General features: G+C 43.3%; 1 protein-coding gene across 2 annotated transcripts in view; it reads right to left on the reverse strand.

Moving 5' to 3' along the window:
* Positions 1 to 22,661: 22,661 nt before the first annotated feature.
* luzp2 (leucine zipper protein 2) overlaps positions 22,662 to 25,585 on the reverse strand; it is an 83,789-nt gene continuing 80,865 nt past the window's right edge. For both annotated transcript variants that reach the window (XM_048973153.1, XM_048973152.1), the window contains one exon: positions 22,662 to 23,793. In XM_048973153.1, coding sequence (XP_048829110.1) covers positions 23,695 to 23,793 — 99 coding nt within the window. In that variant the 3' untranslated portion in view covers positions 22,662 to 23,694. The remainder of the gene's footprint in view (positions 23,794 to 25,585) is intronic.

Raw genomic sequence — 25,585 nt, forward strand, 5'->3', positions numbered from 1 at the left:
ATTTTTGCTCCCTACCAGGTTCTTGGAGGGAGCAAAAATGTGGACTGTCTGGGGGTCCTCAAGGACTGGGTTGAGAAACACTGGTGTAGAAAACTTAGTCTTTGTTACATGATGTCAATTTCCTGGTGAAAAAAAAACTCTAGTGAAGACGTTATGACGTTTCCCTCTGTATAATATGCACAGAAGGTCTGTAAAATGAAATCTCACTGTTAAAACAATCAGATGAAGCATAAAAGCACCAGTCCATCGTGCATTTTAGTATCAGTTAAACAGCTAATCGACACTAACTATCAGTTTAAAGCCCCATAATAAACATCCAGAGCCGTGGCTTATTCATAAGGCTTGGCTGGTGTTAATGTGCTGTGTTAGTGGAGTGATTAACCCTGCGAAATGAACCTTGGCATCTCCAAGCCGCAATAAAAAAACAAACATCACCTTACTTTAAAATTGTCACTATGAAGTGCTACAGGAAAACTTGCACAACATAATTTTTTTTTCCCCTAACACATTGGGACTGTGTGGGTTTTTATAAAATGCTGGCAGAGTAAAGTATCAAACGGCGAAGTGCTGAAGATTACAAAACATGGTCGGAGTTTCACGACTGCCATTCAGCTACCGGTAAATTATTCACAAACAAGGATTAGGAACATTATTTAAACTTTAGACATAATAACCATGTGGATTTCGTCAGAGATCATAGGTTATTGAATTTTAATAACCAAAACATGTAGATGGCGCTGTTGCTTCACACAGCTTCACGGTTGGGGGTTCAAATGCTGCCACACTGCTGGGGTGGAGTTTGCATGTTCTGCTTGTGTCACCTTGTGTCACATGGGGCTCCTCCCACAGTCCAAATATCAGCAGTTGGGCTGACTGTTGTTCTTAGGTGTCGGTCTACCTTGCAATGGACCAGCATCCCATCCAGGCTGTACCCAAGCCCTGTGTTACCTGGGATAGATGACCTGGACCAGGGTTAGTGCTCAGAAGATATTTGAGCTGAACACAGTAATGAATAATTTTTATTTAAAAAAAAAAAAAAAGGTCATCTTTAGGCAATCAAGTTCATTTACAGAGCCGATTTTTATGTACAAAACAATTCAGAGTGCTTTATGTAGAGGATAAGAATAAATAACAGGAATCGGAAAATACACACCATGCAGTAGGTCATCTGAGGCACCTTGCTCAGTTTTAGCTTGTTAATATTAGCAATTTGCGAAGGACATGCAGATACATGTAGCTAGGCATGCTAATGATTACAGCCTCTCAGGTCGGAAATGCACATCACAGGGTGTGACCCTGCTGATGGCTCTTTAATGTTCATTGTGTTCTCTCTTATATCTACATCCCATTTCACAGTCCTGGAGCTCAGCAACTAAGCATTTTACTGCGCTGAGTATAACTGTATATGGGACAGATGAAACTTTGATTGACTGATTGACCGGGGAGGTGCTAATCAAAGGATGGCGGACGGGGATGTGAGGACTGACGTGCCATCAAGGACGCAGAGGTGTGTGGCATGAAAAGGAGGCAGCCAACCACGTCACGTATGGCGGGGGGGACGGGGGGGGGGGCGGGACTCGTTCATCTGAAGTGGAAGAGACGGCAGTAACAGAAGGACACCGCGAACAAATTGGAAAGGGATTACTCAGGAGTGCAAATATCACCTGATGCAGCTCATCAGTCGGGTCACTTACAGAATAAGAGCTCCAGGCCACTGCAGGCAACAGCGCAGACACACTGACGCGTACGAGCGGCACCCCATCCTCCATTCGCTCCCGCATCGTGCCACCTCTCAGCGTGAGCAGGTTTAAACCGACGCGCCTGCAGATTTTTCGGAGGGATGATAAAGCACTCCCTCTATTCCGAGGCACACTGGCATCGATGGAAAGGGGCTAAAGGCCATTTTGTGCCATTTTGTGCTGGCTGGGTATGATTGGCCAGGCTGCGGAGCTGCAGTGCACTGCGAGTGCATGGGGAAATGATGGAGTTTAATGTGTTTTGTTGAGAGAGACCTTTTGTCCCTGTTCCGTGGGAGTTTGGCAGAAGTTCAGCACTGATCGAACGAACCAGCTTCTCTGCAACCGATTTATATTTGTACATCCTTTGCCATTTCAGTACGTTTGAACTTGACCTCCTGTAAGGTCAGCTACCCAATAAAACCGTCATTTTGGGTCTGTTCCACTCTACCCAGCCTTGGAAAGTTCACGTTAACCTTTACTTGTGTAGCGGGTAGTTTCATGCAGAAATATTTTTACCCACTCGCATTCTGCTGGTTATGGTTAAGAGAGAGACACAGATCAGTGATGAGATGGAACTTCTCAATCCCCTCAGGAGGGGAAAGTTTTGTTGCTAGGCAGCATTACATAAATTAACAATTCGGAGCATTATTAAGGCAATGCCAGCTCACCCCATCGAAGGTTTGAGAGCATCTTAGGGGAGCACTGACGAAGACTACTTTCTAATCTTTCAGTTATTTAACCATACGCCTGAGAGAGCGCATAGAAGCGAACAGTTTAACAAAACGTGGGTAGGATTTCTCCCAGTTTTCTTGATGAGCTGCACACCTATAGGCAAATGGAAGCTTCTGTTCCGGTCAGGAATCTAGCTTCTTAAGGACTACGCCACCTGCTGGCCGAACGGTGACAGACGCGGGACTATGCGACAGGTTCGAAACAGTTGTGGCACCCGAATGTCCTGTCCTTCTCTCCAGCTTGGCAGATGAGTAACGAAGCATTTCAGAGGAACGTCCATGCTTCACGCCGAATGGCGCCTGCTGCCAATCGCGTCTCCAGTTCTAGCTGCATCACATTAGGTATCCAGTGGAAACCCAACACTGACTGTGCAGCCCTTTCCTGCGCGTAGGAAAGTCCTACAAAAGCCCATAGGAGCACTAGGGACACGACATTCCCTGCATCTTACAGCACTGGCTCCCACTGCACACCTTTCTGATCGTCTCATCAGACTTACTTGTACTGCACCAAGGCCAATGTAATATAAAGAGGATTCACTGAAAGAGTGAGAGGTCTGGGCAGAGCAGGTTAAAATCAAGAGGAAGGACACCAATCCCAAGATGCAGGCAGCACAAATAGACACAGTGATTAATGACAGCACCCCCACATGACTGCTCAGATCGACACCCCATGATGGCATTTAATATATGCATTATAAGCTACACCCTGTTTCTGTACTGAACTAATCTGCTTTCCAGTGATTAAATGTGAATCTACGATGCCCCTTTAATTAACCTCTGGATATTTAAAACTGATATTAATGACATTTAAAACTAACAATATGTCTATTCTGTATGGATTGTGTGTTACGCAATAAAGCAGCAAGTGGCAAATACAAGAATAACCACAAAGTAATAAAACATTCTACTTACAGGGTTGAATTTATAGGTAACAAAGGGTCACTGTGAATGACTAGAATATTCGTATTACCATAAAAATGAAGATACAGCAGAAACTACTACGTACTTCTGACACACTTTTTTATTTTATTTTTTTTTTTACAGTGATTAACAAGTTGCTGGACGTGTCAGTTTTTTATTTATTTTTTTAAAGATTTATCAGCAGTGAGTTAATGGATATTATGGAAAATTACTTTTGGATCAGCCTATGGGAAGAGGCCATCAGGTCATGTGACTCTCAGTAGTCCACACTCAACGGGCAGCTACCAACCTTATGGAAAGACACCCATCCATGGTGACAAAGAACTGACCTTCATGAATCTGACCTTCGCGGATTACAGCGCTCACCTCGATACGCGAGTATGACGCACAGACGGTCCGTCTTCGCCCTGTACTGAGAAGCGTGAAATTCAGTCAGAATGTGCATTAGCTGCTGCGCACTTATCCAACTGTTTATTGGCAAGCAGAAATCCGCCCTAAATCTGTCCGTGCCGCCTAAGCCGGGGCCATGGTTACAGATTAACAGGCCTTTTCTATTCATGTTGACAAACAAGGGCTGCTAGATGCTGTCAGTGTCAGCTGTGGTCCCACCCCCGTCTGACAGACCGACCGGCAGCTCGCATGCTGACGTGGCCGAGTAGAGCAGAGCCCAGCTGGGACGACAGGGAGTAAACCTCACCCATGTGGACCACTTATTTGGGTCAGGCCAGGCCCGCTACTTAAGATGTCATTTATTATACCTCCGGAACACCAGTGCCTGGCTTTTACAGGCAAGGTTTACGGGCTAAATCGACAGGATGTTTAGGAGCCTCAGAGATTTCACTCATGGAATAATCCAAAGTTGTAAAAGAACGAAGCCTGTGTGGCCATCCCAGAATTCCCTGCCATGGCCATCCCAGAATTCCCTGCCAGCCTCTGTTCTGACCGTCCATCACTTCAGCCTTTACCTAACAGGCCAGCCTTTGGCACCTTCACATCTGCTAATGGCCAGGACAGGAGATGGGTGCAGGCACTGACAGTCAGATTAAACCCCGCACCCTGCATAGGAGCGTCAGACTGTCCCCAGGCAGCCCATCCATATTCATGTCTCCTCCACTCTCCTTTAATAACTCCACCTTTTAAGCCAAGTGACCTTTATCTGTAATCCCCACCTGTTACAAGGTTATTTTAAAGGAATCCTACCTCCGGAACTCAGGCTGCACATGGGACAGGGGATATTTCTGCTAAAGACAGCCGACTGACCATTAATCGCTTTAATGTTTCCACTAAAAATATATATAATAAATTAAGTGACAGTTCCCAAACCAGGACAACGTACAAATCTCAAAAATGCAAAGTCATTTATGTCAACTTCAAGCTTCTATAGCTTTACAGAACTATAATTTATGTATTGATCTAATGCTGTGATGATTTACTATTCAAACGGTAAATCTCCCCCTGAATGCCCTTTCAGCTCGGCATCTGTGTGGTATTAATAAATAACATTCAACAGTCAATGTTCACCTGAAAGAGAAATCCGTTCACTTTGCGAAGTTCAGGTGCTTTGAAATTCCAGTTTATGGATTTTCTGAATGTGAATATGAATGGTTAGAGAATCAGCAAGTCTGATCTGATAGCAATAATGTGACTGAGTTTAAGGATAAAACTGCTGAATCTGGAGATAACTTGGGCTTTTATATTTTGGGAGTTTTTGGCTTTACACTGATAACAGGTGCCTTTATAATACATCTCGATATTACTGAGAGCTCAGTCGTGGTCACTGCCTCACATTAACTGCTTTCTAAGAGCCAGTGCACCTTCAGAGAATGATTGCACTGGGGGATGGTTACGGATTCTGCAACATCTCCATTCTGAACAGTATACAGGAGGATTGAAAAATCATCATGCTATCACACAGATGGCAAACTGATACCTACTGACAGGACTGAGTAAGCCACACCCAGAGCCAACCAGAGGAAGACGACTAGGGACATCAGAACTCTAGTATCTACGGCAAGAGGCATGGACCAAAACAGGTCGGAACGTGTATCCCAGGAAAAATAAATGAATTTGAGTGTTTGGAGAGGAGGACTAAGCTCCACCTGCATGATCATTGTGTCTGTAGTAGCATCTATACAGGATTTAGTGTTTACTTGAGGCACTAATCATTTCCTATAATGTTAGCATAGCATGTTAGCAATGTTAGCAGCGGGGGGTGGGGTGGGGTGTCTAGTCAATCCTGGATCCCCAGAAGACTTTTTCCCTCCTTACTCTGGAGTTATTGGTTCTTTTCCTTCGTTGTCTTCAGGCTGTCATTCCTCCTTTTCCGCCTTTCATGCACCATTTTGTATAAATGATGTAGTAATGGATTGCCACACAGTGTTGTCAAGTGCCTTGGGGCGACTGTTGTAAAAATAAATTGAACTGAACTAAAATAATCAGTAGCTAGTTGACTTCTTCATTTCATTTTATATGGAAAATCCTACAGCAGCCTTTGAGCATCATCTGCTCACGGCGGGAGATGGAGCGACACCTACAGGCCACTCACTGCACAGCCCGCCCTAACGAGTGTGAGATAAGGGCCGGCCATGCCCAGCCAGAGAGGACAGGGATCATCGCCGCTTCTAGCTGAAGGCGATGAGCCTCAAGGATTTCCCTCCCATAATGCACATCCCCCAGCCAAGGGGGTCAGACCGTGCCACCACTGATAGAGGCTATCAGCACTCTGACCTGTGGTCCGAAGCCCTTTGAGGAACGAAAAGCCACCCATTTCTAGGACATGGGTGGATACCATCCCATCCATGGCTCTGCAATGGAGTCATGTGATACAGGGTGCCCAGTGGAGTCATGTGACACAAGCAACGGAGGATGGAATGGGGGGGGGGGGTACTGAACTCGAATGAGAGGGCATTACAAGCACATAAGACCGTTATCGTGAGTATAAAGTGACAAGACAGACAGTGGAAATACAAGATATCTCCAGTCCCCATTCCCGCTTTATATCATCAGTAATTAATGATGTTTAATTGGAGCTGTTCCAGTAAAGTCTCCAGCCATATCAAGTGCGAGTTACAGTAGCAGAAATCGGATGGTCCTGGAGATGTTGGGGGGACCAGCTGGTTATGAGGCACACAGGTAGCACAGCAAGCCAGGCAGTGTTTAGCATCTCTGAGTGGGGATCTCCCGTTTGGCCACAAACAATAAAATTAAATAAGTTGTTCCTTATTCATGAGATTCTGAAGCAGCATGTTCTGCTAACCAGCTATGATCTCCTGACTCTACTCACTAATTTAGTTTTTGAAACATCTTGGTGGGGGAAGGGAAGGAGGGTTAGGGCCCCCAAACGTGATCTTTTACAGTAAGTGGGACCACGGAAACAGCAAACCCAGCTGGGGCTGCTGCTGAAGGTAGGAGAGTTAAGGGCAACTGGGGCCTTCACTGCAGAACTAGGAGGCAGGCAGCAGGAACAGGCTGCAGTCTCCTGCACAAACAGGGTTGAAATACTGAAATTAAAAAGCTTTGCGAGTCACGACAGGACAGACCCTGCCGCTGAACTGAAAAAGGAGCCAGTCTGCAAAAGACAAGTACAAAGATGTGGCAAAAACCATAAAAATGAGCACTATGCAAAGGTGCCGTATACAGCAGCGAAACCAAGCGTGAAGGTTTGCGTTTATGGTCCCGTTCTCCCGGCCCGTCAGGATCAGGCTCGAGGGCTTAGTCACCCAGCAGCAGGCTGAGTGCACCGCTGTCTGTTATGAGCGAGGGGTTCCGTCTCTGAGGCGGGTGGCCCTGACAGAGCGGTGAAGAACCACGTTCGGTCCTTCAACCGCTCAAGGAACGCACCTCACTGACCAGTCTCCCGTCCCGAGTCTCGGCTGGGCCTTCATTCAAACATTTTTTTTTTCCAAATTTATTACCGTCATTCTGAAAGCCAAAAAATTTCACTCGGTCAGAATTATTTATTCATTAAACTGGAAGCGAACAGATTAAAAAGAATTATTAATCAATGAAAACGAATACTGGCATTTAGCAGTAATTTGTTCAAGGGGCACAAATTGGCACAAATTGATTTTATTTATTTCTTAGCATGGAAAAGTAAATTAAAAGCCTCAAAGGCAGCCAGAAACACAGAAGGCAAAGCACATCCCTTAGCTGCCGGGCGTTTGTGCATCACCAATTGACAAGGCTGGCTTTGAAGTCCTTCCACATGTCTGCCTTGCACAAGGAAAGACATCAAAAAGTCTTCCAGCAAGCGCTCATCACTAGTCGAGCTACCACTGTTATTTTAATCTTGGTCACGGACTTAGTCCAATTTCCCACAGAGATATAAATGTACATTTATGCAATTCAGGCCAACAGCAGTTTCTCTCTGGTCTTGAAACTACCAGTTCCACTTCCTTTTATAATAAACCTTTTATATAGCTGTGCGGACAACCCACAACAAATTTGCAAACATTTGATAATGCTTCTTTCAGCTTCCAGGAGAACAGACCAATTGCTTTCTTATTCCCGCAATTACAAACGAGGATCTGCAAACGATTGTTAAGTCTTGCGGCCGCTGATTAAACGAACTGGAAGCAACGGACTGAATGGGGGGGGGGGGAGGCAACTGGCTAATTGCGTAATTATCACAGATCTCTATTTCACATTAACTTACAGACAGTTATTAGCTGGCGGTAAATTTCGTTTCATGTTCACGAGACGAGCCCCAAATATCAGGACAGCATTGCTAGCTAAGAACGAGAGGCGATTCTGAAATTCCCAATCAGACAGTTTCAACTTGCACACCGCTTCAAAATCAGACGCCAGGATGGAGAAAATGAGGGAAATGTACAAATTATCTTCAGACATCAATACTGATATTGTGGCACACAGACACACACAATACAGCAAGCGCCCCATTGAAACCAAACAATGACGGGCTCCGTCCGTACAAAAGTACAAATCTGCTCTGCATTTCAGACATGCCCAGCATTGTGAAGAATTTAACAGGATTTCCAAAGGACTGTTCAATATGTTTACATCACGACGTTGAACACGATGCTTCTGAGAAAGAACAAACACTTTCAGAATTCAGTTTGACTGTCTGCACACCCAAGTTCAGAGCAGGCAGACCATGCATGCAACATCTGCCTCGGCATCTCTGGCCATCTAATCAATCCATGTCTTTTCAGTAGTTTTATCCTCAAAAACACAAGCTGGAATCTAGAATCAGAATGGTAGCGCTTGCTGTATTTGTATGTTTAATGAAAGCATGCACCTTATTGGCTGTCATTATTGGGAAATAACTCCTGAGTCACATTCTGAGCGTTTTTCATCAATACTGGTGGTAATGAAGCTTAGTCGGGCCTCCAATCCATCCTCAAGAATGATCACCTCTCACAGGGGTAATTAAAACCTGAAGAGACTGAATTTTCATTCATATCACACCGAAGAGAGTCAATTTCTTTCCACTGTGGTTCACCAAACCCAATTGTGTTACCAAAGTGGGCAGGATATTCTCCAAAGAATTTGTCCAATCCATTAGGATAACTTGTCTATGGGCTTAGACTAAAATACAGCAATTCAGAAAAATAAAGAAATAAAGCAGGAATTCATCCACTGCTAATGCTTTAAATGGCTTTCTAATCAAATATTTTCCCCATGATTTAATAATGTTCTGGTATGTGGGAGCTGAACTGAGTTACAGAGTACTGTTTGCTTGGCAATTCAAGTGTAAAAGATTTGTGTTTCAAAGTATGTAAAACGGTGTTTATCATGCTTTCTGATCTGATCACAGATTTGCAAGCAAAGACAACGTAAAGCCGGAGAAGAAAATTCATCCAGAAATACACAGAGCAAGATATTGAAGAAAAAAAAAACAGTAAATGTAACAATTGTGAGAAAGGGCACCTACAGGGCGGCGCCGTAGGACAAGACACTGCTGCAGAGCGCAGACTGACCTGCTGCATCACCCGAAAACGACACTGCCACCCCACCCGTCATATGTCAGCAGTGACAGACCCTCGACCTTCTCTACAGGGGCACAAACTTCTTCACATTCACGCTTGTACTTTTCCATCCACTGGCAGAACAGCAGACATAAATTAGCAGCACTGCGTTTCTGTACTGGGCAAAAGCAGGAATGCGAAGAACACGACGGCTTCCTGAAAGATGCCGGCAGCTTGTTTCCATGCATGTCTCGCTATCCACAGTGCCCAAAAGAGAAGCCCACTGCCAGTCACTGGAGCAGCGTAAAGGCGGGGGGCCGTACAGCCCCTTTAAACCTGACATAGTCAAACATCTATAAATCCCTTTTGTCATCTACGAGAAAAATCTCTTAGATGATTCACTTTGCCATTGTCACCTCACCCACGCGCCAGGTTAAACTAAACTCAGAAATAGTGCCCGCAGTCATGGCTGCCTTTCTGAACCAGGACAATTCTAGAAGCCTAAATGACATAAGCTCACCCTATTATAACATTCTGTGGTAAGTCAAACATATCGATCCGAAGAAGACAATTACGGACGTGGTGGAGATCACAGTCGGCCGTTCTGACACCTCCAGTAAGAATCAGGACAGAAATGTCCCCTCTTAGTTTATGTCTTTTTGGGGAATACAAACTGCCAGTTCTTAATTCATTCTAGTTCATTCCCAATGTGATGCAGTTTTACGCCGATACACTGGATTTCCTCCAGCGATGAAGGGAATGAATTTAGCATTTTCCAGGCGGAGATTGCCGTTAATCTGTCCAGGATTTCTGGGCCGTCTCGCCTCCTTCTGCTTCAGTAACGTCGTGTTCCTCGGCTACGGCGACATCTCATTCCACAAACAGCTGCTAGGTTTGGGTTTGCCGGCTCCGATGCTGGGGAGTGGGAGCGGGACACAGCTCCTGCCCGCGACACGGACAGTAAACAGAATCGGTGATATTGTGGATATGCCCCCCCCCACACACACACACACACACACACACACAATGCCAAACACAGAAAGTTCCTGTGCTGTTGCATTGCTTATAAAATTACCCAACACCATTTAATCCAAAAACCTGTTTATAGAAAAAGATAGGAATTATGTCCTGTGCCATATTTATAGCAATATTAAGAACCAAAACGGCAGAGAAAAAGCAGGATGGCTGATGAACGAAAATTCATTAAGCTTAAATCTTTGGGTTAACTGGAAATCCTATACATTTACATGTATAGGTATGATTTTCTTTCCCCTGTGCTTGACCGTAGTTAGAAAAATGCATCGGATTAATCGAATTTTAACCTGTAATTCCAGTAAGACACTTAAGAAACTGGAGTCAAAATTATGATGTGATGGAGGGGGGTGGATGTCACAGCTCAGGTTCAGTTTGTCAGATATCCTGCATTCCCCCCCCCCCCCCCCGAGTACTGTAGCAGCCGGAGATGAAGGGACACGGCCAGGACCTCCCAGCGGGACGTCGATAACATCAGCCTGGACTGAAGGCATCTAGCGACTTCCCCACAGGGAAAAAGGCAACAGGGAGAAATGCCGCATTTCCCTGCAGCATCCATGGAGGTGTCCCAGAATTCAGCATGTTGGCGCTTAACAAATGCTGGACCACAGCTGGCCGCAGAAGAACTTCTAACATTTAATATTTCTCAGGCATTTTAATACATCTTGAAATTGGAGATCATTAGAGAAAAGGAAGTCATTTAAAAGGGCACCTTAAAAGAAAAAAAAGAGTTAAAACTGCCGTTTTAAAGGGTCATAAGAGGCAAACTCATCCGTTTTGAAACACTCTGCGATAATATATTTTTTTTGCCAATTTTAATTGTCTTACTTTGGATCACAGGATCAGCACGTTGATTTAAAATGACTCTCTATTAATTCTGTAACAAAGTAAAAAGTTTCACAGTTACATTACCATAATTTTCACTACAATATTCTTGATTTCTACTCTATCAAAGCTAATAATGAATCATTACCATGAGCATTAAAATAACAGCAATTTTCAGACTTTGTTTGCAGACCAGGAGGGAAAAATGCATTATATAAATGTTGTTATTGATAATTTGGCACAAACAAAATTCATTTTTTCGAAAACCACAGTTTCTAGCAGCAGTGTTAAACTAATTTTATAAATGCCGCGTCAATTAGGGCTGATTTGCTAAATTCACAGCAGGATGAATCACCGTGTATCGAGCTCAAACACGTCCTCGACACTGCAATCAGTTACAGTTAAAAAAATAATAATAATAAAATCCGCCAGCTTGACCGTGGATCTCGTAGAACAAGACAGCGATTATGAGTGTTAATCATTTTATATAATATCAAGATCCCCGGGTTGGTTTTCTGAATAACAAGCAACACGAATGGAGAAAAAACTGCCACAGCATTAGAAATATTAAATGAACATTAGAGCGAAGTGGATGCAGTGGATTTTATTGTATAAATATGCATCATTTTCCATAAATGCTGAACATTTTACAGCTATATCACCTGTAAATAGCACAGATACAGTATAAACAATAGTGCACTTATCAGGATTATCACTCCACATTCTTTTTCAATGTGAACATCAGGGTTGCTTCACATTCAGGGGTCACTGGAAAACTTTGCTCACATTCTAGCTAGGAGACATTATGCAGAACCGAACCTCGCTACTGTGACTTCCGAGATTCTAAACAGGGTTTTTAATCACAGAACCAACATCTCGTATAGTATTTATTAATTCTAAAAATTCTAATTTTCCATAAAAAAGTTCAAGACACACCGTCATGATATGGTATCCAAGCACTATAGTTTTGTATTACGTGCCACAACATGTCATTTAATAATAATGGCAGGTATAGTGCAAGGTGAAGGTTAAGCTCATTTTTATAGCTCGGCTGATTTACAGTAAGTGTTGGTTTTTCTGGACTGATTAGAGTTGGAAACAGCATGAAACGACTGGAATCAGCAGTCCATGATATTTCAGCTGTATCGCTTTTTCTTACCTCTATAAGCAGACCCACCACTTCCCTTTTTTATTTAACTTCAATCAGTCCCTCCCTCGCACCAGCACACAACTCTCTCTGAATCTCTGGCGCACTCACTTCTCATAAAACCTCTGAATCTCGTCCCAGATCAAAGATCTTTCCCACTCCCCTTGGTTTCCATGGGATCGTATGTGAGCATCGTCCCAGCCAGACTGGTTTCCACACACTCAGATGTGGAGTTTTGCTTGGAGTATAAACCGACTCACACTCATTATAACACTGCAAAAGGTAAAAAAGGGGAAGGAAGAGAAAAGTGCTGAACTTACGTTTTTTTGAAAAGTTGTTGGATGGAGTTCAGGGTTCAAGTTTACAGAGTGACTAAAGACACACGAATGCACATTTAAAAAATCTCACACTTTCTGCCTTTCCACACAGGTGACTGCAACTAAGCCATAACGAGGACATGGGCCTCAAACACAGGGCTGGTGTTCAATCACCATGTGATCAGCTCGGTCCTGCTGATGCTCTGCCTTAGGTTAATCGAAACATATTACAGCGGATGGACAATCAAACTGAAACACCCGGTCAATAATATTTGAGGTTTCATGCCTATATGGTAGCCAGTCTTCACTGATTACACATTCCATCAGTAAGAGCAGAGTGTGAAAACTGAATTCGAGCAATAGCACAGATGTATATAAAAAAATTACAATCCGCACAGCATAATGAGAGACATATCAGAGTTCAGAAGAGAACATATTGTTGGGGCATGTCTTGTTGGCCTGGTGTATTGAGAGCCACAGTTTCCAGGGTAATGTCAGCATACCACCAGCAAATACAGACCACATCCAACAGGAGTAACTGGACAGAAGAGGACGCTGCTGGGATGGTTGTCTGGGTACTAACCTGGATTGTATCCAAAAAACCAGAGCTGCCGAATTCACTCACTGCAGAATGAAATGCACATCCCGACTGTCCGGTTCACACCAAAACTTTGTTGGAAGCTCCATTGAGTCAATATTCATGGTTGGGCTGCTTTAGCCAAACCTTCAGTCACTTGTGTCAGTGCCAAACGTCGGTTTCAACGGTGCCTGCAGTGCACATCCTGGGCTGTGGACAGTGTGAAACATGTATTGTTTTCTGATAAGTTCAGCTTCACCGTCTTTCCCACATCTGGGAGCGATATGGTGTGGAGAAGCCCCAAAGAGGCTTACCACCCAGAGTGTAGCGTACCCAGAGTGTAGCGTACCCAGAGTGTAGCGTACCCAGAGTGAAGCACAGGTGTGGATCAGTGATGGTTTGGGCTGCGATATCGTGGCACTCACTAGATCCACTACTTGTTCGAATTGGGTGCATCATTGTCAAGGACTATGAACCATTCTGGAGGACCATCTTCACCCAGTGGTTCAAACATTGTACCCTGAAGGTGGTGCTGTGCCACAGGATGATAATGCACCAATGCAAACAGCCAGACTGGTGACAGAGTGGTCTGATGAACATGAGAGTGAAGCCGAACATCTCCCATGGCCTACACAGTCACCAGACCTGAATATTATTGAGCCACTTCAGGATATTTCGGAGGAGCAAATCAGGAAACGTTTTCTTCTACCAGCATTACATAGTGACCTGGCGACTGTTCTGCAAGAGGAATGCTTCAAAATCCCTCTGTTCACTGTACAGGACTGGTATCTATCATTCCCAAAATGAATTCATGCTGTTAGCCACAAAAGGAGGCCCTACACCATACTAATACTGTAAATTATTGTAGTCAGAGGCATACCTGTAGGAACAGGACAGGCAAGGCAGGCAATTGCCTGGGGCCCTCGAGCTGGAAGGGGGTTCCCCGAGGGCGACTGAATACATAGTAAATTGCAACGACAAATCTACTTTATTTGTGTATTGTCTTTTTATTAAATTCTCTTTGTGGATATTATTAATTTAGGCTTCACGCCTAAATTCATACATCGTACCATGTTGGGCGGGGTGCGTTGGAGGGCCCCAAGAGTTTTTTGCCTAGTTCCCCTAGTGTACATAGAATCGCCTCAGCTTATAGTCTAAAACCAGGTGTTTCAGTTTCGTTGTCCAATCCGTGTAGATGGATAAAGGGTAAAATAAAACATACCATAAAAGGTATGTGACTGTTAAAATATGATAAAGAAGCTCACAAGAGATAAAAGTAGCATTTCTTGCCTCTCGGCCAGTCCTACGGCTGGTTTTGAGAATCCAGTGGGACTTACAGTGGAGAAGCTACAGTAAGTTCACTTATTATCTCACATCTGGAGTTGTAATGAAAAGGCTTCCCTTGCTGATGAGCGTGAGCACCAGCTCTCCATACCGAGCACAAATCACAGACCGTCAAACATGCTGAGCCCATGAGTTCCTGCCTTCTGTAACCCTGTAAACGTTACAGTACAAACACGTTCGTACCCTTAATATCGGTGTAACAATCACTCTGTTTTTCAATGAGGAGAACATCAGGGTTGCTTCACATTCTGGGGTCACTGGACAACTTTGCTCACATTCTAGGTAGGAGACATTATGCAGAACCGAACCTCGCTACTGTGACTTCCGAGATTCTAAACAGGGTTTTTATCACAGTACCAACATCTCATATAGTATTTATTAATTCTAAAAATTCAAATTTTCCATAAAAAAGTTCAAGATACACCGTCATGATATGGTATCCAAGCACTATAGTTTTCTATTACGTGTCACAACATGTCATTTAATAATAATGGCAGGTATAGTGCAAGGTGAAGGTTAAGCTCATTTTTATAGCTCGGCTGATTTACAGTAAGCATTGGTTTTTCTGGACTGATAAGAGTTGGAAACAGCATGAAACGACTGGAATCAGCAGCAGGTTTCCATGATAGTTTAGCTGCGGAAAGACTGACTGCACTATTTGAATGCTAATTCTGCGGACAGGGAAGAAAATGAGGACAACAAGTATGAAAGAAACGGCATGAAAGGCGCGAACAACATCCATACATCTGCCGTCTAACTCCTCATCCTAGTCAGGGTGGCGGGGTGAAAAGAGAACAACAAATTTAAAAATTAAGCAGTGTTTGTCATAGAAAGGGATTTGCAATGTTTGCAATGACCGTCCCTGATTTAATCTCAATGGAAGTGAACGAGACTCGACCTAAACTGCCCCAGGGGCCCCTCGACCCAGATTCAGGTGGGCTGATACCTTAAAATTGCGCTGAGTGTGAAGGTACCGCAGCGGACTGGATTCTGAGTGCCTCCAGTCTTGTGTTCCTGCCTGGATTCGGGAAAATGGATTTATATTAATGGCTATTATAAAGCAAAGAGCAACTGAGTCTTTCTGATTGACATTTATCACAAAATTTATCACTAAATGTCTTTACATCTCACCATCTATCCATCCATCTTCCAACCTTTAATCAATAGGGGTCCAATATATTTATTTCCAAATCGCAGCTACATTTTTCCACACTCATCTTTTGCTCTGTTTTTTCCATGACTAAGTGAAACAGTCCCTTTGCTACAATATTACTATACATAGAATGGCCATTTTACAATTAAGAATGAATGAAAGTTGCCTTTATATAGCGCCTTTCAACACACCCAGAGCACTTTACAGAGCCAATGGGGTGCCACTTCAACCTCCACTCCTGTGTGGCACCCACCTGGAAGATGTGATGGCAGCCATTCTGCACCAGTACGCTCACCACACAGTAGCTAAGGTGGTGAAGGGGTAGGAGAGAATTCACCAATTAGATATAGGGGATGATTAGGAGGTCAGATCTGATAGGACTACAGTGGGCAGTTTTAGCCAGGACATCGGGGTACCAGCCCTACTCTTTTGAAAGATGCCGAGGGACCATTTATGACGTCAGTTTTAGGTCTCATCTGAAGCATGGCACTATTTTTACAGCACAGTGTCCCCGTCACTGCACTGGGACATCGGGACCCACACCGACCACAGGATGGGATAACCTGTTGGCCAGACCAACACAGGCTTAAATTGGCAAAGTAGTAAATCTTTCAATTACTGGACTGAGTGCACTCGGCAAGCTGTAGCCTCTAGCATAGCACAGTAACATTCACCCAGTGGTATTTATACAGCGCGTCGTACAAGCAGGTTACCGTGTGAAGGGATGCTGGTGTTCATGTCAAGGGGAGCTTGAAATGTACTTCGCAGAATGTTTTTTGACAAGTTTACATAATTTTGGATTCACAGGGGAGAGTAAACAATGAGAGACCCTCCTTACCCAGCAAAGTCCAAAGATCTCATCAGCCTCTCTTTCCTCCAAAATGCTTCTAAGGCATCATTTCCACTCTGAAGCATCTTCCCAAATAAATATTCAGGGAACCACGCGCAATCCCAATCACTAGAACTCTTTCAGCAAGGAAGGACAACAATTCTTTTTCCCGGTTAACTGATCACACGTTTTGAACTAGCAGGTCATAAAGTAGAAATAAAAAACAGAGTACTATTAAATACTATCAGTATTTATCAGTAGTAGTGAATTACTTCCATAATCTATATATTTCAAGTGTCTTCCAACTCCAAACACGTACAGCCCCCTACTAAAGGAAATATATATTTAAAATGTAATACTCTGTGTGACATAGGCCCCATGAACATTGCGATTCCATTTCTGGACTTTCCCCTAGGCGCTGAAACAAACACGTGTCATTGTGAATATGTCTGTGAACGACAGTGTTGTTTGAAGCTCATCCCGGCGCGGCGGACCGTGCACGCCGCGAAAGCGGGCGCCCGCCGTCGCTTCTACATGCGTTCGCACCATTATCTCGGCTGTGCCATCATTCCCGCTGTGATTCCCGCGCACTCGCGTGGGTGTATTATTATTATTGCATCTCCATTAATGCAAATCACAAGACTCCATTGTTATATCTCGTTTATTGAGAGCGTAGCGAGCGAAGCTGGCAGACGCGCACGGCTGTAGGTGCTTGGCTGATAGAAGCCCCTGTTTCTGTGCTCTTTTCTGCTCCCGTGATGCGCCAGTCTACGCTGTGATCGCGGCCATTTTTAAAAGCGGGACTATGGTAAAACGCCATATTTTACCGCGGCAAGGAAAGCGGAGACAGACCGACGAGTGACATGATGTGAAATCAAACCAGAAGCAGCTAGAGCTGCCCAGGTTGGGAAAACATGCAGAGCGAGCAGTTCCTGGGGAAAGCTGAAGCTGAACAATCAAAGGCAGCGGAAGACAGCGCTGCTGGCAGAAACCCCCCCAGTCGAGGGGGGACATAGCCCCGGATCCGGAGCTGTCTCCTCCCTACACTAAAAGTTTTACCTGGAGTTGGTGACACCTTAAGGGGGATGCGGACAGGGCGACAGCATTATCAGCCTCACGTCATCACATTGCTGACTGGTACTGTACTGTATATCGCATTTGGACATACTTTTTAAAAAAGTTTATTTATTTATTACATGTTTACTTTGTTTCATGGCTGAAAATATACAGCCATAGAGGACGGGGAGATTTCCTCACTCCTGTGTGCTGCTTTTAATTGACAGGATGATGATGCTGCACTCTTCTGAAAGCATTAAAACAACATACATCATATTTATTTTATTTTTGTTTTTTTTTAACGCCGATGATTTTTAATAGAAGTTTCCTGAATGCGGTATCTTCATACATCAGTCCACTGCATTATTCATGGGAAATTACAGTCAGTCTAATTTAAATTGGTCTTACTTGGGTGAAGACACTGGCCTGGTTTTACAAGATGAATTAGATGGTTAAATCGGATGGGGGCCCAGTCATGAATTATGGAGATGTGCATTGTAGTGATGCTTACTTTCATTTATTTTTGCCGTAGATGAATTACAAAATGCACAGCTTCTCCTGGCTGGGGAAACATTTTTACTCTGTTCATTTCCTGGTTAGTGACTAACCAGATAATAAATTGTTGTTTTTTTTTTCCATGAACACTGTTGCATTTCGGTCATTGCATCTTAAAAAAAAAAAACCCATCTCGAGGGTGACCTCATTGCCTTGGGAAGCTCAATGACAATATGCAGGCTAGTGCAGCGTGATAGTATTGTAATACGTGCCTCAGTGTGAGATAGAGCAAGACCACTGGAGCTGTAAGAATGAGGCACACGACTGGAGAAGCAGCCGCGTTAACATGCTGGTTACATGGTATTCGGACGGAGTCATATCAATGAACGGTTAAGGATTAATTACTATACTATGCACTTATCCTGTCTTTAAGTAGCTTTATATATAAACATTTTCTTACAAAAATGTTTCATTTATGGGTTAAAAGACAAATTCAGAGAGAGCTGTAAAGTGGAAACACTGCAGTCGAGACTTGACATATTTTAATAGGATTTGGATGGTAGCGTTTTAAAGAGGAACAAGATAATTAACTGCAACATTCAAGTAAAAACGTTTGTTTTAATAATAAGAAAAAAAATTGCCCAGATGCAATATAGCCATGAACTGGCAACCGCACTGCACTCTGGAAATCTGCACTGTATTTATGACGTGACACCATCGCATTCACCGCGACAAGGAGGAGGCAAGTGTGCAGAACTGTGCTGTTGTTGCTTATAATGCTGCATCTTCAAATATCCAAATAGTAGAAAAATGCTAAATGTGTTTACTCAACTTATTAACAAAGTCATAATGTCATTTTCATAGCGTGTTACCTGGAGAACTTTGCATGTCTGGCTTTTCCTAGATTATGCACTACGCACACTATTGACTTCCTAGTTTCTACAAAGCCTTAGAGTGGAGGGCAGAGTGCAGTCCTGACAGCGGCCAAGGGGCAAGAACCAGACTTCAGAAACAGTCTCAATGAAAGTCTTTCAGACGCCGACAGAAGTCAAGCAGACGAAACGATCAGGAGCACAGAGGAGATGCAATGAGGGGAAGGAAGCTTTTTAAATGATTCCTGACATGCGTGAAAATAGAGGAATTACAACGCTAGTAAGAAACACAAACCAATAGACACAATATAGGTAAGAAAGCAGAATTCTTAAATACCGATTATGCTGATTGCAAACAACAGATTAAGATGGAAAGTGGATAATCAAAATTTACATGGCAAAATGTACCACACATGGGTAATCGGGGAACCACAGCAACACAACAAATATAAATGGAGTTACTTATTCCATATACCCCCATCCCTATACCGCAGTCCCATAGTCCATATACCCCCATCCCTATATCCCAGCCCAACAGTACTTATACCACAGTCCCACAGTCTATATACCCTCATCCCTACACCCCAGTCCATTAGTCTATATACATCCTTCCCTATACCCCCACCCCTATACCCCAGTTCCATAGTCCATATACCCCCATCCCAATACCCCAATCCCAGTCTATATGCACCCATCCCTATACTCCAGTCCAACAGTACTTACAGTATACCGCAGTCCCATAGTCCATATACCCCCATCCCTGTACTCCAGTCCCACAGAATATCACATTTCATTATTAAATATTCAGCCCTTAACATTTCCCCTTTTTAACCCTAATCTTATTTTAAATATTTAATCATTTAAGAGACCCTGAAGAGGACAAGCAGTAACAGAAAATGGATGGATAGATAATGAAAGAGAAAATGTAATGCATATACTATTTAACCTTAGAAATGATTGTTTTTAATACAATAACATTGTATAGTACATTCAGTAATTTGCCAAACCAGTAAATGTGTAAACTCCTGGTATTCTCATGACTGCTAAATGACACACTCTTGGCGGCCAGCTACACACCTCAGCTTGCAAGCTACAAGATGCCGCTCACCACTAAGTGTGCTTAGCCAGGTAAGGCCAGCAAGCGAGCTACAAAATGCCTCTCACCACTAAGCGTGCTTAGCCAGGTAAGGCCAGCAAGCGAGCTACAAAATGCCTCTCACCACTAAGCGTGCTTAGCCAGGTAAGGCCAGCAAGCGAGCTACAAAATGCCGCTCAATGTTAAGCGTGCTTAGTCAGGTAAAACTCCAAGGGCCAAAAAGGTGGAGATTTTTTTTTTATGAAACGGAACCAAGTGTTCATATTTGGAATAGCTGCAAATAAATATTAGATTTTTAAAATTTACTACAAAAACATCAAAGGGCGCTTTTCATCCGCACCAAGTATGATACTTTTGAATGGTACTTTCACTTTTCCATTGACTTCCAGTACGAGTATCAAAGGTTCCAGTACCGAATGTGCCAAACCAGCTGGGCTACTTCTTTTGTACTTCAGTACTTTGGAATGGGACTTGAAATGCTTTATTTTGACAATTGGTTATGTAAATAGCCTGCCTCTGAAACAATACAAATGCCACTTTGAAAACAGTTGCGAAAATAATGATAAACAAAGTAAAAATGCGAAGAACATATACAACAAAAAGATCCGGATGGCAAGAAATTAAAAAGTATTTTGTTGAATATACAGTACTAATGCAGCAGGTATATAATGTATCGCCTAGCGATGTGATTTTGTTGAAGTAAATATCGCGCTATTTATAAAACAAAAAAGGATTATGAACTCATTTTCTCACAAATCCATTTTCAAGTGATTTTAACAGCAAGGATGAAAATGATTACGATTGTCTCAGAGAATGCATGCAGTGACCATGGAAAAACAGTTGGGTTAAACTTTAAACTGATTTTTAAACATATAAGAATCTATGAAATGAATAATAACTAAAATAGCAAAACTGGCTAAGTTTTTTATCTGTGACAGAATAAGAGTCAAAATATTTCATTGAAACTTTAACCCTTGCGCTATAATATCCACACAGAATTGAAAGTAAGAAAAATCCTGATCTTCATCTAGCTGACTAATGATGTAAGAATTGTACAGTATGTGCATAACATGCGATGTTGGTATTAATATTGTACAGTGCCAAGTCATATAATATACTACAGCCATTTTTCGAAATCAGTAGAAAATACCCAACCTCGCACTGCGATGTCACACAGTGTGGGTACGAGTTTTTACACCACCGGAAAACCAACACCTTGAAGTATCGTGCTTTTGGTATTTTCTTGCAGCACCAAAAGTACGCTACCTGGTGCAGTGGAAAAACGCCCGAAATTGATTGTCAGGATTTCCGTTATGCTTATACATAAAACCAATTTTAATCTATAAATAATGTAACTATACATCACTGGTATGAATGAATGGGTTGCAGAAATGGGTACATTTTGAAGCTAAACCATGAACAGCAATTGAAAATGAGATAACGCTTTTGAGAAAGATGCAGAGATGGATGAACATCTGCATAGATTCCCAGTCTTGTCATCATGGCCTACAGCATAGCTGATCACTTCACCCATATGAAAAAACAGAGATTAAGGAGGGGGGTACTATCCCATACAGCTTTTTTTTCTAACCATGTTATATCTTTTACTATTACTGTGAACTACCTAATAAAATGGCACATTTCAGAGCCAAAGGTTAATAAGCACAATGTGCATGTATATACAAACACATTATTCTGTTGGAAGGCTGGAGGTGAGGAGCATCTTCTTAACCCTCAGTCCGCTTGTCAGCTTTGGACCATCGAGGTGCACTTCCCGCGAGGTCAGTTCTTGCTGCAATCCTGCTTCCTCTACAGGTCAGAATGCCGACCATGTTCCTCCCACGACGTTCCACGTTCATGTCTTCAATCCCCCGATCCTCACATTACTAATTTCCAGGGTAACAATTACCTTTACCTTTGGAAATTTAAATATACCAAAGTTAAAAGACCAATCATGCGAGGACAGGAACAGAATAAAAACACACCCTTCTCCCCTCATGTGACCCGATTTGTCCTCTTTTGCCATTTGTTTCGATAAAATGTATAATTTAATTTTCCAATACCAGGAAGGTGTTAGAGCTTGTGAATTTTGCCACGTGAAAGGTGCCATCCTTAGTATCGGCTTTGTGCTTCCAAAGAGAACATACCCGTGGCCTCGCCCGTCCTGCCTGGCGTAAGTGTTGGCAGCAGGCCGAACATTGACAAGGACGGTCATGACGACGGATGGCTGTCATGCAACCACAGCTACGAATGGGGGGCTACGGCCAGGGGCCTTCTCCCCTTTTGAGTTCACAGTGGCTCTCAATCTATGCTTCTCTGTGGCGTAAAAAAGACAAGGAGGATGCAAGCACAGTTGCTGCTGGCAGCACTGCCAATGTGCCACCTGGAGACCTGGTTCGAACTGGACGATAATAAACTGTTAAACAGGCATATAACACATACTTGGTTACATACTAACTACAGACCCAAAAAAGCAATTTTTGCACGCAAATGCCGAGCCTGCCGATTCAGCTAGCCCCCTTTCGACATTTATTTTCATTCTCTTGGATTTCCTGCATAATTACATATTTAATTGATGACTGAGAGATGTGACACAACTGTTTTGCAACAATCCATTTATTCTTAGCCAAATTACACGGATGTGGTGATTCACACAATATTAATAATCAGTCTTTTATTGGACGGACACAGATAGATCAGGTAACACAGAAAGAGAGAGTAGCTTAGATTAGCTTCATAGTCAGTGCATGGCACATAGTTCTCAGTGAAAAGACTCATTGTGAGTTTTCATTCTTTACCTTTGGCACATTAAAGGCAAATAATTTTTCGGAAAAATAAACGTCGAAAGTTGGCCAGCCCTGTCTGTGGCCTACATCAAAGGAGGAAAGAGCTCTTTCTGTGAGTCCAAAACACTAAACTACCGGAACACTCTTTAAACAGGTCTCAGAACAGAAGTCAGTCCTCCTGCTTTGCAATTATTTTTTTTAATCAATACCTTTTTAAAATTATCATTCAAAACGTGTAGTACATTTAATGCCAGTCAAAGATCAGAAGGGTCGAGGTCCATCCCTACTTAGTCTAAAAGCACCTTCCTCTTATGGCTGGACTTGAGCTACAAAAGGTTTGTTTGAAAGCATTATAAAACATGAAATATTTTCCTGGCACTGAGCAAAAACAACTAAAGAAGCAAATGCAGACGAACTGTACAACAAAAGTCTGGTAGAAAGACGCCCCCAGCGACAAGGAGCGCTCGAGAACATGCCACTGCTATGTATTAGTTCCACCATCAAAGTCCAGACATGGCCAGCAGGAGGTGGGGCTTTCCTCAAAAGATCGGGAATGTGTTTTGCACATGACCATGTTGTGTGTGCTTGTGTCTTGTGTGAGCAGACAGGTCTGGAAGTGATTCAGTGGGAATGTAGGCGGGACTGAGCCAGACCCGTGGGGGGGGCGGGGGTCAGGGTGAAGGAGCGGGGTCTATGATAAAGGGGCAGGGTCAGTTGCATGCTTTTGTATTACACTGAATCAAACTGACATCACTGACAGCATACAGACAGTCCGTGGAACATTATTTCCTCAGCCACTTTTCCATCGTCCTCATCGTTGTCATCCTCCTCCTCATCCTCTATTGCTTCAGTTGTGATCCTCCTCCTCCCCTCCCTTCTGCTCTCCTCCATCTTCTGGCAGCTTCATGATGTCATTTCCTCCTTTCGGCTGCCCGTGGGATTTCTCCTGGAACGATCGTAGCACAGGGAGAGACAGATCTTTGGAGGACACCGGAAGACAGCGACAACGACGCAGCTTAGCTTCTGCCACTTCAAATGTCCTCGTTAAATAACCTTCAAAAACAATTAAAATAGATCATTTTCTGATTTATGTACTGAGGGACCTAAAACCACATCAAATACAGGCCAAGTAACAAAATAGACTATTTTTTTAATACACAGTAAACTATCTAGGTGAATACAATGGTCCAGTGTTATGAATTCTACAGATCATTTAACAGTTGGACTCTTTGCAGTTTTATTTTTGGTGTCACCTGTGCTAGAGCAAGTTCTTAGTCTTTTGGTGTTTCTGGGTCACTGTAAATAGGGCTTAACACCCTACTGATCTCAATAAAGGTCTGAGGTTCTCAAGCTGCAAATAAACAGGCTTCACGTACATCAATTCACCCTTGACTGGTGTTTGCTAAGTGAATGAACGGTGCAATTTAACTGGGTAACATGTCTATGTCTCTTGGCTCATTAAGCAGCACATTCCGGCAGCTAACCTGAGCACCTGGCATGTTTTCTATATGTCTGGCTTTGCTGATGCTTGCTGGTTCCTCCCCGTGGTCAGCATGACCGGAGTCGGCCTTGTGATATCCGACCATCAAGAACCACTAAATTCACTGGTGAATGAGCAGCGAGATAGAGCCAGATAAAGTGGTGTTATGAAGAGCTGGCCAGGTGCTCCTTTTGGGAAGTACGTGGAAAACATTGTTTCATCCAGGTGATTTTATATCTTGGAACTTAAGCACAGGGAAATGTGTGGTATAATGAATGAGCGAATAAAATTTCCCTCTCGAATCTCCATGTACCCTTCAGCTCTGCCTTCTCTGATCCACAGTGTTTAGATATTATATCCAGACTGAACAGCCTGCCTGTGGATGTGTTACTCTTACACACACAGGTACTTGGCTTTAAACAGTTCACATTTTCTCATGTATTTATTTTTCATTTAGTGTGTTACAGTAAATGCCCAGAGCTGACCTCCATTCACTGACCATCCTGCTCCACAATGTCGCATATTCACAAATCTCATTCATCGTAGTTCACATGTAAAGAGTGATGTCTACGGCACTGGCTCCAACTGCTGCCTTAATGGCCTGTGAGAGTCAAGATGGTTCTGACTGCCTGAACTTGCATAAGGTCTAGTGGCCTGTCTCTGCCCAGTTGGCCCTGGACTCCCCCTGCCTTCAGAAACCCACTGACTCATTAATATTAAGCATGGGGGAGTGTATCTGATTGGAGAAGCAGATGCTCAAGGCACTCAACTAACAGCAAAGCTCCCACATCCCCAGCCCATGTCCCTGACTGTCCACTCACTCATGCTGCTCTCAGAGTCCTCCAGCTTCGGCCCCTACACTGCCAAATCCGGCAGTCCGGCTCCACCTCCCCCGACCTAATGAGTGCAGCCGACATTCCTGGGAAACCACTACTTAAAACTGCAACTGTAATGAGTCCCAGTGCTGTCATAGTACATTCATGTTTTATTTTATTTTTTTTATAAAAGCAGCCTGTGGGGGGTTCAGCCTGCCATTATTTCAACACTTTAAAAAGACAGCAGTAAATTTACCTGAGATAAAGTCACCTTCCTCGGGGTGCCTTAAAGGACACGCTTGCATTATCGAAACAAATGAGGTGGTTAGCCAAACAAGGGCCGAATAAATGATGCCTTTCGCTCAGAGTCTACGGACACAAAATAAATATCCACATGCATTCCAAGAATTGGTTTATTTTTAATCTGTTTTGTCTCCCAGTTC

The sequence above is a fragment of the Brienomyrus brachyistius genome, chromosome 13, assembly GCF_023856365.1.
Source record: "Brienomyrus brachyistius isolate T26 chromosome 13, BBRACH_0.4, whole genome shotgun sequence".
Lineage (NCBI taxonomy): Eukaryota > Metazoa > Chordata > Actinopteri > Osteoglossiformes > Mormyridae > Brienomyrus > Brienomyrus brachyistius.